This window comes from Scyliorhinus canicula, chromosome 1 (genome assembly GCF_902713615.1).
Source record: "Scyliorhinus canicula chromosome 1, sScyCan1.1, whole genome shotgun sequence".
NCBI lineage: Eukaryota > Metazoa > Chordata > Chondrichthyes > Carcharhiniformes > Scyliorhinidae > Scyliorhinus > Scyliorhinus canicula.
Window position 1 is genome coordinate 312,912,744 of NC_052146.1, and position 19,786 is coordinate 312,932,529.

At 54.5% G+C, this 19,786-nt stretch overlaps 1 protein-coding gene across 1 annotated transcript; it reads right to left on the bottom strand.

The window, feature by feature from the left end:
• Positions 1-927: 927 nt before the first annotated feature.
• On the bottom strand, positions 928-15,467 carry LOC119966216 (endonuclease 8-like 2). Its single transcript, XM_038797592.1, has 3 exons — positions 15,448-15,467; positions 6,698-6,894; positions 928-1,322 (listed from the first exon to the last, which is right to left on the bottom strand). Exons 1-3 carry the CDS (start codon positions 15,465-15,467, stop codon positions 1,039-1,041), a joined length of 501 nt encoding a protein of 166 aa, XP_038653520.1. The 3' UTR covers positions 928-1,038.
• Positions 15,468-19,786: the final 4,319 nt, after the last annotated feature.

Here is a 19,786-nt window from a genome sequence, read left to right on the forward strand (position 1 = left end):
CCAACACTGCCCCCGGCCCCTCCTGGCAATGCCCCCCCCTTCCCCAACACTGCCCCCGGCCCCTCCTGGCAATACCCCCCCTTCCCCAACACTGCCCCCCCTTCCCCAACACTGCCCCCCCCTTCCCCAACACTGCCCCCAGCCCCTCCTGGCAATGCTCCCCCCTTCCCCAACACTGCCCCCCCTTCCACAACACTGCCCCCCCTTCCACAACACTGCCTCCCCTTCCCCAACACTGCCCCCCCCTTCCCCAACACTGCCCCCGGCCCCTCCTGGCAATACCCCCCCCCCCCTTCCCCAACACTGCCCCCCTTCCCCAACACTGCCCCCAGCCCCTCCTGGCAATACCCCCCCCCTTCCCCAACACTGCCCCCCCCTTCCCCAACACTGCCCCCCCCTTCCACAACACTGCCCCCCCTTCCCCAACACTGCCCCCAGCCTCTCCTGGCAATACCCCCCCTTCCCCAACACTGCCCCCCACTTCCCCAACACTGCCCCCCCCCTTCCCCATCACTGCCCCCCCCTTCCCCAACACTGCCCCCCCCCCCCTTCCCCATCACTGCCCCCAGCCCCTCCTGGCAATACCCATCTCAGGGACCCCAACTAGTTTTCATTTTGGAAAACCAGTCGGGATTTGCGCTGGTGTGATGTCACACCATGGGGGGGGGGGGGGGGATATTACCTGGGCGTGGAAGGTATGGCGTATAGCTATTAATGAGATTTAAATCAATGTAAATTTATAGAAATCAGGTTCCTTATTGAACCTGACCACGTCGCTGGCAGGGCAGGGGGAAATCCCACCGCCCCAGGTCCCGTCACGACCCCCTCACAAGATTTAGTAGCCATAACGAGGTTTGCGCCCATGGCAAACGGACCATGAAAATGGCTCCCAGTGTGTCCCCTCCCACAGACGGAGAAAGAGGCCAATTGCAGAAAAGATATTTTTAGTTATACATAAAGAACAAAAACAAGCTGACAAGATACAAAAACAAATGATGCCCGAAGAGAGCCGGCCAGTTACACTAGGTGAGAAACCGCTCACTGTACTGCAGGCTGGCACACAGGACACCACCACGTAGCCCTCTGGAGACACTGAGCTGGTCCCAGCTCTGCCCTCTCCACAGAGTGCCCTTTAGGACACTGCGCCCGCTGATAAATATGGTACTTTAAGCCTTTTCCTTTCATCTTGTTGTCCAGCCACTGGTCACTGAACTGGATCACGTGGTGGAGGAGTATCTGCCGTTTCTCAGCACTAAGCAGGGAGCCCAGGCACATGGGGTGAATCGCAGACAGGTACAGCACCTCATTCTTAATGATATTACCTGGAAACAGAGATTACAGAGAGAGATTAACAACAACAAAATAATTGAACCCAACCAAAAATAAACAGCAGGATGAAAGGTCAAAGTGCAGAACAGAGAGTGAAAGGTCAGGGAGGGTCATGCAAATAGCCTTTTCCAGTGAAATATTCCCTCCTTGGAGGCAGCCAGTGGGAAGGAGAGGACAGCTGGTGCAGGTAGATGCAAAGTCACAATAGTTATTTTATATTTGAAAAGGTTTATTAAAATACATTTCAAAGCGAAAAGCAGATGTTAAGAGAAACTTGGGTATTCTTGTGCAAGGGACTAAAACACAGTAAGCATTGGAAAGGTAAACGGCATGTTTGCTTTTATTGAAGACAGGATGGAATCTCGGGAATAAGGAAGGCTTGCTCCAATTGTCCAGGGTTTTGCTAAAACCACAGCTGGAGTATTTTGCACACTTTCCTTCTCCTAACACATTTGATTGAATTTGTTGAGCATCTGACTAGGTGTTTCGATGTGGGTAGTGTAGTTGATGTAGTTTACATGGATTTCAGCAAAGCCTTTGACAAAGTCCCACATGGGAGACTTGTAAAGAAGGCAAATGCACATGGGATACAGGGGAACTGATTAACTGGATTCCAAGCTGGCTTAGCTGTAGGAGACAGAGGGTGATGACAGACGGCTGCTTTAGTGACTGGAAGCCAGTGATCAGTGATGTACCACAGGGACCTGCGCCGGGAGCCCTATTATTCATCATTTATATAAATGAGTGAGATGACTATATGGGGGGTAGGATCAGAAAGTTTGAGGGTGACACAAAGATGGGCCGGGTGGTTAACAGTGAGGCCGAGAGTCTTGGGTTACAGTAAGATATCGACGGGATGGTCAAATGGGCAGAAAAGTGACCGATGGAATCTAACCCTGGAAAGTGTGAGGTGATGCACTTTGGAAGGAGCAATTTGACAAGGAAATAGTCAATGAATGGCCTGACATTGGGAAGTTCCGAGGAAGAAAGGGGCCTTGGCGTGTCTGTCCATAGGTCTCTGAATGCAGAAGGGCAGGTTAATAGGGTGGGGGAAAGGGCATTTGGGAGATTAATGTTATCGTAATTTGCCTTTCCCCAGTTTAGCCCCTTAACGCGAGGGTTACCCTCATCCCTGTCCAAATGTACCCTAAAGCATACGGAATTGTGGTCACTACTCCCAAAATGCTCCCCTACTGAAACCTCAACCACCTGTCCAGGCTCATTCCCCAATACAGAGTCTAGTATGGCCCCCTCCCTGGTTGGATTGTCAACAAACTGGATCAAAAAACCCTCCTGGACACATCTAACAAACTGCTCTCCATCCGAGCCCCTGGCTGTAAGGGATTCCCAGTCAATATGGGGGAAGTTAAAGTCGCCCCATCACAACTACCCTGATTTTTCACACCTTTTCTATATCGGACTACACAACAGCTCCTCTGTCTCCTGCGGGCTGTTGGGAGGCCTGTAGTACATAGAACATACAGTGCAGAAGGTGGCCATTCAGCCTATCGAGTCTGCACCGACCCACTTAAGCCCTCACCTCCACCCTATCCCCGTAACCCCTCCTAACCTTTTTGGTCTCTAAATCATGGCCAATGCGCCTAACCTGCACGTCTTTGGACTGTGGGAGGAAACTGGAGCACCCGGAGGAAACCCACGCAGACACGGGGAGGACGTGCAGACTCCACACAGACAGTGACCCAAGCCGGGAATGGAACCTGGGACCCTGGCGCTGTGAAGTAACTGTGCTAACCACTGTGCTGCCGTGCTGGCCCCAACATTGTGATTTCACCCTTCTTATTCCTGAGCTCCACCCATAATGCCTCACTACAAGATCGCTCCAATGTGTCCTCTCTCAACACAGCTGTGATCTGCTCCCTAATCAGCAATGCCCCTCCCCCACCTCCTTTGTTACCCCTTCTGTCCCGTCTAAAACACCGGTATCCCGGAACGTTAAGCTGCCAGTCCTGTCCCTCCTTTAACCATGTCTCCGTAATTGCAATTACATCATTGTTCGGTTAGCACTGTTGCTCACAGCGCCGGGGTCCCAGGTTTGATTCCCTGCTTGGGTCACTGTCTGTGTGGAGTCTGCATGTTCTCCCTGTGTCTGCGTGGGTTTCCTCCGGGTGCTCCGGTTTCCTCCCACAAGTCCCGAAAGACGTGCTTGTTAGGTGAATTGGGCATTCTGAATTCTACCTGTGTACCTGAACAGGCGCCAGAGTGTGGGGACTAGGGGATTTTTCTCAGTAACTTCATTGCAGTGCTAATGTAAGCCTACTTATGACAATAAAGATTCTTATTACTTATCATTAGTTTCATGCAGTAATCCAGGCTCACAGTCCACCCGTCTTATTTCTTCTTGTATTGAAGCAAACTCACTCCGGACCTACAGTCCCGCTGCGCCCTGCGGCTTTCCCTCTGCTCTAAGTTTATCACAGTATCACGTTATCCCCAGTCTCTACACTTACTGGCCACTGTTCCGTTTCCCACCCCCATCACACACAGAGAGAAAGATTATTATAGAATTTACAGTGCAGAAGGAGGCCATTCGGCCCATCGGGTCTGCACCGGCTCTTGGAAAGAGCACCCTACCCAAGGTCAACACCTCCGCCCTATAGGCCGGAGATCTCGGCCGCAATTCTCTGGTCCGGCGCTAGAGCGCGGGCGACAAAACGGGAGTACTTTCCTTCAGCGCTGACGCCGATTTCGAGGCCCAATTCTTGGGTCCTGGGGGGGCCAGCATGGCGCTGCCAGCTGCCGGTCCCGGCGTCGACCCGGCGCCGTGGAGTCCGCGCATGTGCAGTTGGGCCAGCGCCAGCTAGCGCAGGGATCCAGGAGCCGGCGCGGAAGGAAAGTGGTCCACAGCCAGAGAGGCTGGCCCGCCGATTGGTGGGCCCCAATCGCAGGCCAGGCCAATACGGACTACGGAGGCCCCCCCCGCCAGGCCAATACGGACTACGGAGCCCCCCCCCCCCGCTCAGGCCACTCCCGGACCCTTCTACCCCGAGTTCCCGTCAGCCCAGAGCATGTTAGAACGCCGCCGAAGGGACTCGGAATTTTTTGGCCGGCCGCTCGGAGAATCGCGGCGCTGCCGGAGGATCGCGGCTACGGCCGTTTACGGCGATTCTCCGTGCAGCCCAGCACCATGCGCACCCACCCGTCTCTTCACGAATGTCATCCCGGAATCGGGGCGGGTCGGAGAATCACGCCCATAGTATATGTAATGTATAATTAACGTAAATCTATATATGTTTTATATCTAATGTGTGTATATATAATGTTTAACTGTTATATTCCAGTCCCCTTACAATGAACATCAACATTTCATTCACCTTCATCACCTGCTGTATCTGTAATACTAACTGCATCACGGAACTCCAATCCCTCTGTACCTCCAAATTCAAAATCACTGTTTTGCTATTCATCCTGCCAGAGTGGGCAAGTTCACATTTCCCCACATTATACCCCATCTGCCAAATATTTTGCCCACTCATGTCCCTTTGTAGCCTCCTTACGTCCTCTTCACTGATTACTTTCCTACCTGTCTTTGTGTCATCAGCAAATTTGGCGAGCATCCTTTCATCCAAGTCATTGTCGCTTTCTGCTCCTGCTCTGTTATTTACTGTGCAAACTGGACTAGTTGCTGTCAGCAATCTTACAGACAGGACTCAAGTCAATTCTAAATGTAGTGAAGTGTTGAGGCTTCAGGACAGATCCGTCTGGAACATTATGTTGCACTATATCAGAGAACAGTCTCTTTAACCCAATACACTCCTCCCGCTGTAGCCTCTCTATCAGTCGATTATACAGTTAAAGTGTTCAGTCATTCTTGGCTCTGATTATAAATTCCAGTTACTTGCTCACAATGATGTTAAATTGTTACCTGATTTATTTTCTTCTTTAATGATGCAGTGAAATCAAACCGGGTATTGGAGCAGTTCTGGAACAAGGGGCGGAATTCTCCGACCCCCCCCCCCCCCCAGGGTCGGTGTAAATCCTGCCCCCGCCGTGGCCGGAATTCTCCGCCACCCGGGAATCGGCGGGAGCGGGAATCGCGCTGTGCCAATCGGCGTGCCCCCCACGGCGATTCTCCGGCCCGAAGTCCCGCCGCTGACAGGCCTCTCCCGCTGGCGGGAATTGGAGCACCTCTGGTGGCGGCGGGATTGGCGGCGCGAGCAGGCCCCCGGGGTCCTGGGGGGGGGGGGGGGCGATCGGACCCCGGGGGGTGCCCCCACGGTGGCCTGGCCCGCGATCGGGGCCCACCGATCGGCGGGCGGGCCAGTGCCGTGGGGGCACTCTTTTTCTTCCGCCGCCACCACGGCCTCCACCATGGCGGAGGCAGAAGAGATCCCCCAGCGTGCATGCGCCGGTGGTGACGTCAGCGGCCGCTGACGCACCAGCGCATGCGTGAACCGGCGAAGGCCTTTCGGCCAGCCCCGACGCCGGGCGGCAGGCGTCAAAGGCCGTTGGCGCCGGTTTTGGCGCCAGTCAGTGTGGCCCCAACCACTCCGGCGCGGGCCTAGCCCCCAAAGGTGGAGAGAATTCTGCACCTTTGGGGAGGCCCGATGCCGGAGTGGTTGGCGCCACTCCGCTACGCCGGGACCCCCCGCCCCGCCGGGTAGGGGAGAATCCCGGCCAAGGAGAGTTCTGCAATGGGTGGGATCATGGGCGGGAAATATTGAGTGAGGAGAATGGGGTAACTGTAACCTGTGGCCTGTCATAATATCCACTCATGTATATAATGAGATGCAGACAGGCAGTGATTGACACATAGGATGACCAGTAAGCATACAGCACAGAGCAGCCAATCACCAGACAGGACACTACCACTATAAAGCCAGAGGGCACTAGGTTTCCCGCTCTCTCGGGACCCAGTTACTGAGACAGTCAGAGCCCACGAGCTAGCGAGCACAACCACCATGCGGTAGCTGGTAAGTCTGGTCAGGCTACTACAAGGTCACCAGTCAGTTCAGTATAGTGTCGACCCACAGCTGAATATGTACAGCAGTTCTCTAGTTGAATAAAACAGTGTTGGATCTTCTCCTGTGTTAGACGTCTGTTTCTAACTTCCCTGCATCGAGTGCAGTCCACATCAAACCAACCTGCCTAACGCATCATGGTCTACCTGTACTGGGGCTGATGTGTCTGAGATTACAATGGAGTTACCACGGGTTACGAGGCAAAGGCATCGCGAAACCCTGACAGTTCAGAATTAAAGTCAAAACAACAATCAATCAATAAACATCATTCATTCTCTCTCTCTCCCTCCATTTCTCTCTCTCCCCCCTCCCTCCATTCACTGCCCCCTCTCTGTTACATAAACTGTCTCCCAATTGCCATTCTTTGGAAGTTGGAGGTTGCTACTGACCCAGTCCAGAGAAGAAATGCTGGTTAAGCAGGGTGTAGCAGATTGGCTGAGGTAGTTGCAATGCCTGCATTGCCACATTCCTGTCGAACCCTGGGCACAGGATGTCCGAGGTATGGCTGGAGGAAGGGCTGCCGCACGGACAGATCCGGCAATTGTAGAATACGAGGAACTGCCCTCCTGGGAAATACAGCACCAACCTGCGGAGGGAGAAGGAGAATGATTGGCCGAGAGCCCCACCAACATTTCAACCTCCTCACGCACACAATCCCATGTTTTCTCCCCCAATCCCAGACATTCACCCGGGGGAAATTGTCCAGGTGCCACTTGCCTTTCTGGGTGATTTTGCCTGTCAGTTTCCGCAGGGAGTGGCAGCGTGCAGTTTCACTGAACCACTGAGATCAGAGTGCGATACAGTCCTAACCTGATCCACCACCCTGAATTCCAACTCTGGGACACTTCTGTAACTCAAGGAAACTCAGTCACTCGGGTCACTGTCTGTGTGGAGTTTGCTCTTTCTCCCCGTGTGTGTGTGGGTTTTCTCCAGGTGCTCCGGTTTCCTCCCACAGTCCAAACACGTGGTTAGGTGGATTGGCCGTGCTAAATTGCCCTTAGTGTCCAAAAAGGTTAGATGGGGATGGGGTGGAGGCTCGGTAGGGTGCTCTTTTCAAGGGTCAGTGTAGACTCGATGGGCCGAATGTCCTCCACCTGCACTGTAAGGATTCTATCAGTCTAAGTCCAACTTCATTTCTAAGTACTGTCCCAGATTAGAACGTGCAGGGGTAGGGGCAGGGTTACGGAGAGAATTCAGCAGAGGGCAGCAGAGCGGAGCTACTGATTGGCTGTTCTGGGGAGATTTGCATACATGCAGTGCCGTCAGCCTAATTTGAAGGTGTACCTGCGAAAGAGACCCGAGGAGTTCGAGTGAAAGCAAGCATCCAGCAGAGCGGAGCTACTGATTGGCTGTTCTGGGGAGATTTGCATACGTGCAGTGCGGTCAGCCTAATTTGAAGTGGTTTGTGAAGGGGCTGTTGTCAAGTGACAATCGGGAAGGTAAGTTTATTTCTTTAAAAACTTACCTTGAAGGGTGACATCACAGCAAAGCAGTGACCTGATTGGCTGGCAAGGAAAGTGCTCCAATTAGCAGTTGCTGGGAGAAATTTAACTCTTCGTGTGTTGGTGAGTATTGTGATCGGTAAGTAAAATCTTTATTCCTTTCACTTATTAATTATTTGATACTATATTTGTAATCAGTTAAGGTAAAGGGTAAAAATGGCAGGAGATCCCAGACCCATGTTATGCTCCTCGTGCACAATGTGGGAGTTCAGGGACGCGGCCGATGCCCCTGACTCCTTCATGTGCAGGAAGTGTGTCCAGCTGCAGCTCCTGTTAGACCGCATGACGGCTCTGGAGCTGCGGATGGACTCACTTTGGAGCATCCGCGATGATGAGGAGCTCGTGGATAGCACGTTCAGTGAGTTGGTCACAACGCAGATTAGGATTGGTGACGGAGACAGGGAATGGGTGACCAAAAGGCAGAGAAAGAGCAGGAAGGCAGTGCAGGTGTCCCCTGCGGTCATCTCCCTCCAAAACAGGTATACCGTTTTGGATACTGTTGGGGGAGATGTCTCACCAGGGGAAGGCAGTAGTGGACAGGCTCATGGCACCGTGGCTAGCTCTGCTGTACAGAAGGGCGGGAAAAAGACTGGCAGGGCTATAGTCATAGAGGATTCAATTGTAAGGGGAGTAGACAGGTGTTTCTGTGGTCGGAAACGAGACTCCCGAATGGTATGTTACCTCCCGGGTGCTCGGGTTAGGGATGTCTCTGATCGGCTGCAGGACATACTGAAGGGGGAGGGTGAACAGCCAGTTGTCGTGGTGCACATAGGCACCAATGATATAGGTAAAAAAAGGGATGAGGTCTTACAATCAGAATTGAGGGAGTTAGGAGATAAGTTAAAAAGTAGGACCTCAAAGGTAGTAATCTCAGGATTGCTACCAGTGCCACGGGACAGTCAGAGTAGAAATTCAAGAATAGTCAGAATGAATACGTGGCTTGAGAGATGGTGCAGGAGGGAGGGGTTCAGATTTTCCCGGTTCTGGGGGCGGTGGGACCATTACAAACCGGATGGTCTACACCTGGGCAGGACTGGAACCAATGTCCTAGGGGGTGCTTTTGCACTAATGTGGCAGGGGGATGGGAACTAGATTAGGAAGTTAGAGGTCAGTAAAGAAGCAGCAACTAAAGCCAGTAAGGTACGAGACAATAAACTCAATGTGACTAAGGGGAAGAGTAGACAGGGAAGAGATGATGAACGCAAAGGTGGTCTGAGGTGCATTTGTTTTAATGCGAGAAGTGTAGCAGGTAAGGCAGATGAACTTAGGGCTTGGATCAGTACCTGGGAATATGATGCTATTGGTATTACTGAGACTTGGTTGAGAGAAGGGCAGGACTGGCAACTGAATATCCCAGGGTATAGATGCTTCAGGAGGGATAGAGAGGGAGGTAGAAGGGGTGGAGGAGTTGCATTACTCGTCAGAGATGATATCACAGCTGTGATTAAGGAGGGCACGATGGAGGATTCGAGCACTGAGGCAATATGGGTGGAGCCGAGAAATAGGAAGGGTGCAGTAACATTGTTGGGACTTTACTACAGGCCTCCCAAAAGCGAGCATGAAGTAGAGGTACAAATATGCAGACAGATTATAGAAAAATGTAGGAGCAATAGGGTGGTTGTGATGGGAGATTTTAACTTCCCCAACATTGAATGGGATTCGTGTAGTGTTGGAGGCGTAGATGGAGCAGAGTTTGTAAGGAGCATCCAGGAGAGTTTTTTAGAGCAGTATGTAAATAGTCCAACTCGGGAAGGGGCCATACTGGACCTGGTATTGGGCAATGATCCCGGCCAGGTGGTTGATGTTTCAGTCGGTGATTACTTTGGGAATAGCGATCACAATTCCGTAAGTTTTAGAATACTCATGGACAAGGACAGGAGGGGTCCGAAAGGAAGAGTGCTAAATTGGGGAAAGGCAGAGTATAACAAAATTCGGCAGGAGCTAGGGAATGTGGATTGGAAGCAGCTGTTTAAGGGTAAATCCACATTTGAAATGTGGAAGTCTTTTAGGGAAAGGTTGATTAGAGTGCAGGACAGACATGTTCCTGTGAAAATGAAAGATAGAAATGGCAAGATTAGGGAACCATGGATGACGGGTGAAATTATGAGACTAGCTAAGATGAAAAAGGAAGCATACATAGGATCGAGGCAACTCAAAACTGATGAAGCTTTGGAGGAATATCGGGAAAGTAGGACAAATCTCAAACGCGCAATAAAGAGGGCTAAAAGGGGTCATGATATATCTTTGGCTAACAGAGTTAAGGAAAATCCCAAAGCATTTTATTCGTATGTAAGGAGAAAGAGGGTAACTAGAGAAAGGATTGGCCCACTTAAAGACAAAAGAGGGAATTTATGCGTGGACTCAGAGGAAATGGGTGAGATTCTTAATGAGTACTTTGCATCGGTATTCACAAAGGAGAGGGACAAGACGGATGTTGAGGCTAGGGATGGATGTTTAAATATTCTCGGTCAAGTTGTCATATGGAAGGGGGAAGTTTTGGGTATTCTAAAAGACATTAAGGTGGACAAGTCCCCAGGTCTCGATGGGATCTATCCCAGGTTACTGAGGGAAGCGAGGGTCGAAATAGCTGGGGCTTTAACAGATATCTTTGCAGCATCCTTGAGCACGGGTGAGGTCCTGGAGGACTGGAGAATTGCTAATGTTGTCCCTTTGTTTAAGAAGGGTAGCAGGGATAATCCAGGGATTTATAGACCTGTGAGCTTGACGTCAGTGGTAGGCAAACTGTTGGAGAAGATACTGAGGGATAGGATCTATTCACATCTAGAAGAAAATAGACTTATCAGTGATAGGCAGCATGGTTTTGTGCAGGGAAGGTCATGTCTTACAAACCTAATAGAATTCTTTGAGGAAGTGACAAAGTTAATTGATGAGGGAAGGACTGTAGATGTCGTATACATGGACTTTAGTAAGGCGTTTGATAAGGTTTCCCATGACATGTTGATGGAAAAAGTGAAGTCGTATGGGGTTAAGGGTGTACTAGCTAGATGGATAAAGAACTGGCTGGGCAACAGGAGACAAAGAGTAGTGGTGGAAGGGAGTGTCTCAAAATGGAGAAGGGTGACTAGTGGTGTTCCACAGGGATCCGTGCTCGGACCACTGTTTGTGATCTACATAAATGACCTGGAGGAAGGTGGAGGTAGTCTGATTAGCAAGTTTGCAGATGATACTAAGATTGGTGGAGTTGCAGATAGCGAGGAGGACTGTCAGAGAATACAACAAAATATAGATAGATTGGAGAGTTGGGCAGAGAAATGGCAATGGAGTTCAATCCAGGCAAATGCGAGGTGATGCATTTTGGAAGATCAAATTCAAGAGCGGACTGTATGGTCAATGGAAGGGTCTTGGGGAAAATTGATGTGCAGAGAGATCTGGGAGTTCAGGTCCATTGTACCCTGAAGGTGGCAACGCAGGTTGATAGAGTGGTCAAGAAGGCATACAGCATGCTTGCCTTCATCGGACGGGGTATTGAGTAGAAGAGTTGGCAGGTCATGTTACAGTTGTATAGGACTTTGGTTAGGCCACATTTGGAATACTGCGTGCAGTTCTGGTCGCCACGTTACCAGAAGGATGTGGATGCCTTGGAGAGGGTGCAGAGGAGGTTCACCAGGATGTTGCCTGGTATGGAGGGTGCTAGCTATGAAGAAAGGTCGAGTAGATTAGGATTGTTTTCGTTGGAAAGACGGAGGTTGATGGGGGACCTGATTGAGCTCTACAAAATTATGAGAGGTATGGACAGGGTGGATAGCAACAAGCTTTTCCCAAGAGTGGGGGTGTCAGTTACAAGGGGGTCATGATTTAAAAGTGAGAGAGGGAAAGTTTAAGGGAGATGTGCGTGGGAAGTTTTTTTACGCAGAGGGTGGTGGGTGCCTGGAACGCTTTGCCAGCAGAGGTGGTAGAGGCGGGCACGATAGCATCATTTAAGAAGCATCTAGACAGATATATGAATGGGTAGGAACAGAGGGTAGTAGACCTTGGAAAATAGGAGACAGGTTTAGATAAAGGATCTGGATCGGCACAGGCTGGGAGGGCCGAAGGGCCTGTTCCTGTGCTGTAATTTTCTTTGTTGTTCTTTGTTCTTTGAATGGCACCAACCAGCTCATTCACAGCTGGTGCAGACACTATGGAGCAAAGAGCTGCCTTCTGTCCTGTAACTGTTGGGATTACTGCAATGGTGAAAATGTAAATCAACATTCCATAATTTTCAATGGATCTACATTTCATTGAGAAATAAATTCTCAATGGTAAAAGAGATTAAGGATAATATTTAATTGAAAGAGCGATGGGTAATGATCCTTACCTATATTATTGAAATGGAGAGAGATTGCAGAGGGATCTGGGTGTCCTGGTACATGAATCACAAAACGTTAGTGTTCAGGCACAGCAAGTGATCGGAACAAATGGAATGTTGGTATTTATTAAAGAGCAATTGAATAGAAGGGAAGGAATGTTTTCATTCAGCCACACAGGGCCTTAGTTAGACTGAATTTGCAGCATGATGTACAGTTTGTTAGAAGAAGCTGCTAAAAGGTTCACTCGGCTGATTCAGCGGTGAAGGGATTATTATACAAGGAAAGATTAGGCCTATACAATGGAGAATACCGATTGGGGTTTGGAAGGATCAGACATGATTTTATTGAGACAAATTAGCAGGAAAAAGCAATAGTTCTGAGGACTGATTGATTGACTTAATTTGTCACCTGTACCAAAGTACAGTGAAAAGTATTTTTCTGCGGCCGAGGGAACGTACACAGTACGTACGTAGCAGACAAAAGAATAATCAACAAAGAACATTGACAAATGGTACATCAACAAATAGTGGAAGCGGGGACGACAGTGACGTTTAAGGGGCATCTTGATGAATACATGAATAGGATGGAAATAGAGGGATACGGACCCTGGAAGTGTAGAAGATTTTAATTTAGACGGGCAGCATGGTCGGCACAGGCTTGGAGGGCCGAAGGGCCTGTTCCTGTGCTGTACTTTTCTTTCTTTTCTTCTTTGATTGGTTACAGTACGGAACAAAGGCCAAACAAGAGCAGCATAGGGCGTCGTGAATAGTGTTCTTACAGGGAACAGATCAGTCCGAGGGGGAGTCGTTGAGGAGTCTGGTAGCTGTGGGAAAGGAGTCTGGTAGCTGTGGGAAAGAAGCTGTTCCTATGACTGGATGTGCGGGTCTTCAGACTTCTGTACCTTCTGCCTGATGGAAGGGTCTGGAAGAAGGCAATGCCTGGGTGGGAGGGGTCTCTGACAATGCTGTCTGCCTTCCTGAGGCAGCGGGAGGTGTAGACAGAATCAATGTGGGGGTGGCAAGCTTGTGTGATGCGCCGGGCTGAGTTCACCACACTCTGCAGTTTCTTGCAATCTTGGGCCGAGCAGTTGCCATACCAGGCTGTGATGCAGCCGGACAGGATGCTCTCTATCGCACATCTGCAGACGTTTGTGAGAGTCGATGCAGACATGCCAAATTTCTTTATAGCTTCCATAGAAAGTAGAGACATTGTTGGGCTTTCTTGACTGATTGCATCAACGTGAGTGGACCAGGGATTGGGAACAGTTTGAAATTCAGCAAAGGCAGACCAAGGGATTGATTAAGGGGAAAATACAATACAGGGAACATAAAAACTGACTGTAAAAGTTTCTATAGGTATGTGAAGAGAAAAAGATTCATAAAACCTAAAGTAGACCCCTTACAGTCGGAAACGGGGGAAATAATGGGATTGAAGGCGGCTCAGTGGTTAGCACAGTTGCTTCACAGCACCAGGTTCCCAGGTTCGATTCCCGGCTGGGTCACTGTCTGTGCGGAGTCTGCACGTTCTCCCCGTGTCTGCGTGGGTTTCCTCCGGGTGCTCCGGTTTCCTCCCACAAGTCACAAAAAGCAGTTAGGTGAATTGGACATTCTGAATTTTCCCTCAGTGTACCCGAACAGGCGCCGGAATGTGGGGACTAGGGACTTTTCACAGTAACTACATTGCAGTGTTAATGTAAGCTTACTTGTGACACTAATAAAGATTATTATAAATGTCCAGGGCCTGATAATCTCCATCCCACAGTCAGCGCCGGCCCTAGGTTTGCTGGCGCCCCGGGCAAGCTGAACTTCGGCGCCCTGGGGGGGGGGCGGGGGCCGAGGGGCGGGGGGGCGGGGCCGAGGGGGGCGGGGCCGAGGGGCGGCGGGGGGGCCGAGGGGGGGTGAGGGGCGGGGCCGAGGGCCGAGGGGCGGGGCCGAGGGGAGGGGGGGCGCGGACCCGAGGGGGGGCGGCGGGGGGGGGGGCAGACCCGAGGTGGGGGGGGCGGACCCGAGGGGGGGGGGGGGGGCGGACCCGAGGGGGGGGGGGGCGGACCCGAGGGGGGGGGGGGGCGGACCCGAGGGGGGGGGGGGCGGACCCGAGGGGGGGGGGCGGACCCGAGGGGGGGGGGGCGGACCGGAGGGGGGGGGGGGCGGTCCCGAGGGGGGGGGGCGGACCCGAGGGGGGGGGGGCGGACCCGAGGGGGCGGCGGACCCGAGGGGGCGGCGGGGAGGGGCGGACCCGAGGGGGGGGGGAGCGGACCCGAGGGGGGGGGGCGGGGGCGGGGGCGGACCCGAGGGAGGTGGGGGCGGGGGCGAACCCGAGGGGGGGGGCAGGGGGGGACCGGACCGGGCGGGGGGGACCGGACCGGGCGGGGGGGACCGAGCGGGGCGGACCGGACCGAGCGGGGCGGACCGGACCGAGCGGGGCGGACCGGACCGAGCGGGGCGGACCGGACCGAGCGGGGCGGACCGGACCGAGCGGGGCGGACCGGACCGAGCGGGGCGGAGGGGGCGCCTTGGGGGAGGGGGGCGCCTTGGGGGAGGGCGGCCACCGCGCATGCGCTGGTTGGCACCGGCCCAACTGCGCATGCGCGGGACCCGAGTCTCTGGCGCCCCCCAGCACATGGCGCCCCGGGCGACTGCCCGAGTTGCCGGTGCCTTGAGCCGGCCCTGCCCACAGTACGAAAGGAAGTGGCCCTAGAAATAGCAGATCCATCGGTGGCCATTTCCAAAATTCTTTGGACTCTGGAATGGTTCCTACAGATTGGAGGGAAGCGAATGTAACCCTGCTATTCAAAAAGGGAGGTAGAGAGAAAACCAGGAACCAGTGAGTCTAACGTCTGTAGTAGGGAAGTTACTGGAGTCCATTATCAAGGATGTCAGAGTGCAGCATTTGGAAAGCCGAGGTGTGATCAGAAAAAGTCAGTGTGGATTTACAAAAGGAAAATCATGCTAGATAAATCTACCAGAATTCTTTGAAGATATAACTAGTAGAGCCGGCATGGCGGCGCAGTGGTTAGCACTGCTGCCTCATTGCGGCGAAGACCCGGGTTTGATCCCGGTTCACTGTCCGTGTGGAGTTTGCACATTCTCCTCGTGACTGCGTGGGTCTCACCCCACAGCCCAAAGAGATGAAGCTCGGTGGATTGGCCACTCTTTTGAGGGTAACCAACCAAATAGAAGAAAGTAAACAAATTTCAGGAGAAAGGTAAAAAAATGGCCGCTCCTGTTAGGGGCACTGCCCAAACATAAAGATCCAGGGAAACTTAAAATCAAATAAGAGTGCAGCTAAAGGATCAATAAAGCACCCAAACCCCCCACGGGTGCACACCGGGCGCGGAAGGCCTTCATGTTGCCGTGGAAACTGCATGCTCCCTTTCCAGGGACAACTGGCCGTGAATGTAGCCGTGGAAGAGGGTCAGACAGTCTGGCCGGACGACCCCCTTGGTCGCCCGCTGCCTGGACCTATAAATGGCGTGCTTCGCTAGGCCCAGGAGCAGGTTCACAAGGGGATCCTCCGCCTTCCCCGCTCCTCTCCGCACCGGCTGCCCATAGATTATGGTGGTTAGCATAAATGCTTCACAGCTCCAGGGTCCCAGGTTCGGTTCCCGGCTGGGTCACTGTCTGTGCGGAGTCTACACGTCCTCCCTGTCTCTGCGTGGGTTTCCTCCGGGTGCTCCGGTTTCCTCCCACAGTCCAAAGATGTGCGGGTTAGGTGGATTGGCCATGCTAAATTGCCCGTAGTGTCCTAAAAAGTAAGGTTAGGGGGGGGTTGTTGGGTTACGGGTATAGGGTGGATACGTGGGTTTGAGTAGGGTGATCATTGCTCGGCACAACATCGAGGGCCGAAGGGCCTGTTCTGTGCTGTACTGTTCTATATTCTATGAGCGTGGGGCTGAAGTGCAAACAAAACTCCAGCAAAACATTGCTTAGGAAAAAAATGGTGCAGCCTAAAACATGTAACATCGACATGGTCCACGGACTCCACAAGGCCGCAGAAATGGCCTCTTAGGAGGGTGAGGCCGTGAACCGGTGATTATACGGCACTGCTGCATGCAACACCCTCCACCTCCGGTCTCCCAGATTGACGGGGAGGACTCCTCCATCGAGGGATCTCCAGTGGGGACCTCCACCGCCGGACGGCAACTAGGCACGCCGTGGCGTGTCCGGATGATGGGCGAGGGCAAGGAGGTGAAGGGTGTGCAGCAGACGCCTGTACAGGAAACCCCTCCACACAGTGCAAAAAGGCACGGTGGGCATTTCCGCGAGGTGGCGAGGATTGTGGGGCACTGGCCCCCCGAGGGAGGTTCGGGGCCTGGAGCCGATGAGGGGGTCTGTCCAGGCAGGGGGGTCTGTCCAGGCAGGGGGGTCTGTCCAGGCAGGGGGGTCTGTCCAGGCAGGGGGGGTCTGTCCAGGCAGGGGGGTCTGTCCAGGCAGGGGGGTCTGTCCAGGCAGGGGGGTCTGTCCAGGCAGGGGGGTCTGTCCAGGCAGGGGGGTCTGTCCAGGCAGGGGGGTCTGTCCAGGCAGGGGGGTCTGTCCAGGCAGGGGGGTCTGTCCAGGCAGGGGGGTCTGTCCAGGCAGGGGGGGTCTGTCCAGGCAGGGGGGTCTGTCCAGGCAGGGGGTCTGTCCAGGCAGGGGGGTCTGTCCAGGCAGGGGGGTCTGTCCAGACAGGGGGTCTGTCCAGATGGGATGCCACCGCATAGCTGCGTGTCCTCCAGACTGTTTTGAAGTCTCGGATGGCAATGGCTGCGAGCCGGATGTCCACAGCTGCACGTTGTCATTCAGCCCACTCCTCCGCCACCCGGCACGTCCCCGATCCTGGTCACCCCGATAGCCACAGCCCACTCCCCCGCCACCCGGCCCACTCCTCCGCCACCCGGCCCACTCCTCCGCCACCCGGCACGTCCCCGATCCTGGTCACCCCGATAGCCACAGCTCGCTCCTCTGCCACCCGGCACATCCCCCATCCTGGTCACCCCGATAGCCACAGCTCGCTCCTCCGCCACCCGGCACATCCCCCATCCTGGTCACCCCGGCAGCCACAGCTCGCTCCTCTGCCACCCGGCACATCCCCGATCCTGGTCACCCCGATAGCCACAGCTCGCTCCTCCGCCACCCGGCATGTCCCCGATCCTGGTCACCCCGGTAGCCACAGCTCGCTCCTCCGCCACCCGGCACGTCCCCGATCCTGGTCACCCCGATAGCCACAGCTCCTCCGCCACCCGGCATGTCCCCGATCCTGGTCACCCCGATAGCCACAGCTCGCTCCTCCGCCACCCGGCACGTCCCCGATCCTGGTCACCCCGACAGCCACAGCTCGCTCCTCCGCCACCCGGCACGCCCCCGATCCTGGTCACCCCGATAGCCACAGCTCGCTCCTCCGACACGTCCCCGATCCTGGTCACCCCGATAGCCACAGCTTGCTCCATCGCCACCCGGCACGTCCCCGATCCTGGTCACCCCGGTAGCCACAGCTCGCTCCCCCGCCACCCGGCACGTCCCCGATCCTGGTCACCCCGATAGCCACAGCTCGCTCCTCCGCCACTTGGCACATCCCCGATCCTGGTCACCCCGATAGCCACAGCTCGCTCCTCCGCCACCCGGCACCCCCCCGATCCTGGTCACCCCGATAGCCACAGCTCGCTCCTCCGCCACCCAGCACGTCCCCGATCCTAGTCACCCCGATAGCCAGAGCTCCTCCGCCACCCGGTACGTCCCCGATCCTGGTCACCCCGATAGCCACAGCTCACTCCTCCGCCACCCGGCACGTCCCCGATCCTGGTCACCCCGATAGCCACAGCTCGCTCCTCCGCCACCCGGCACATCCCCGATCCTGGTCACCCCGATAGCCACAGCTCGCTCCTCCACCACGTCCCCGATCCTGGTCACCCCGATAGCCACAGCTTGCTCCATCGCCACCCGGCACGACCCCGATCCTGGTCACCCCGATAGCCACAGCTCGCTCCCCCGCCAGCCGGCACGTCCCTGATCCTGGTCACCCCGGTAGCCACAGCTCGCTCCTCCGCCACCCGGCACGTCCCCGATCCTGGTCACCCCGGTAGCCACAGCTCGCTCCCCCGCCACCCGGCACGTCCCCGATCCTGGTCACCCCGGCAGCCACAGCTCGCTTCTCCGCCACCCGGCACATCCCCGATCCTGGTCACCCCGATAGCCACAGCTCGCTCCTCCGCCACCCGGCACACCCCCGATCCCAGTGACCCCGGCAGCCACAGCTCGCTTCTCCGCCACCCAGCACACCCCCGATCCTAGTGACCCCGGCAGCCACAGCTCGCTTCTCCGCTGGCCAAATGGTATTGGTGGAGGTGCGCGGGGCGACGAGACCATGTCCCAGACTTTGAGCAGGCCCTGGTAGATGACAAGCCCTGGTAGATGACAGGCAGATGACAAGCCCTGGTAGATGACAGGCAGATGACAGGCCCGGGTAGATGACAGGCAGATGACAGGCCCGGGTAGATGACAGGCAGATGACAAGCCCTGGTAGATGACAGGCAGATGACAGGCCCGGGTAGATGACAGGCAGATGACAGGCCCGGGTAGATGACAGGCAGATGACAAGCCCGGGTAGATGACAGGCAGATGACAGGCCCGGGTAGATGACAGGCAGATGACAAGCCCGGGTAGATGACAGGCAGATGACAGGCCCGGGTAGATGACAGGCAGATGACAAGCCCGGGTAGATGACAGGCAGATGACAGGCCCGGGTAGATGACAGGCAGATGACAAGCCCGGGTAGATGACAGGCAGATGACAAGCCCGGGTAGATGACAGGCAGATGACAAGCCCAGGTAGATGACAGGCAGATGACAAGCCCGGGTAGATGACAGGCAGCGCCTGCAGAGGGTAACGAAGACCCTGCAGATCTATGAACAGGAGCTGCACGTCATAAATCAGGCCGTGTACCTGGTGGAAGAAATGCATCGCCAGGGTGCACCATCGTGGAGGGGGCTCAACGTAAAGGTTTCCCTGCAGGGTCTGAAGGTGAAAGGTCACCACCTGGGTGCAAAGGCAAACCAGCGCCTGACGTGTTGGGTAAGCTGGGTCTGCGAGGACTGCGTTTACTGCAGCAGCGAGAGGGACAGGCTTCCAACACTTAGAGAAATGCAACTCGATTTTATTGAACTTTTAACTATCATACCTGCTTTAACTGTGGGTTGACACTATGCTGACTGGAGCCCTGAGGCTAACCTGACCAGACTATCTGACTACCCCATGGTGGATGTTCTAGTTGCTGCTCACGGGCTCTGACTGTCTCAGAGGCTGGATCCCGAGAGAGCGGGAAAACTAGTGCCCTCTGGCTTTATAGTGGCCGTGTCCTGTCTGGTGATTGGCTGCTGTGTTCTGTGTGTTCATTGGTCATCCTGTGTGTCAATCACTGCCTGTCTGTGCACCATCATATACCTGTGTGTATATTATGACAGCGCCTGGCCGCCCTCCCTAAGCAGGAGGCTCGGAACATCAGCAGCGACCCCGTGCAGTCTCGTGTCCCAGAAAAACTCTACAAGCATTCTCTGGATCTTCGTGACAAAGTCAGGGGGAGGGGTCAAAGTGACCAGCTGGTACCACAACATGGAGGCTATCAGCTGGTTTATGATGAGAACCCGACCCTGTGGGACAGCACTCGGAGCCGTCCTTTCCAGCGGCCCAGGCAA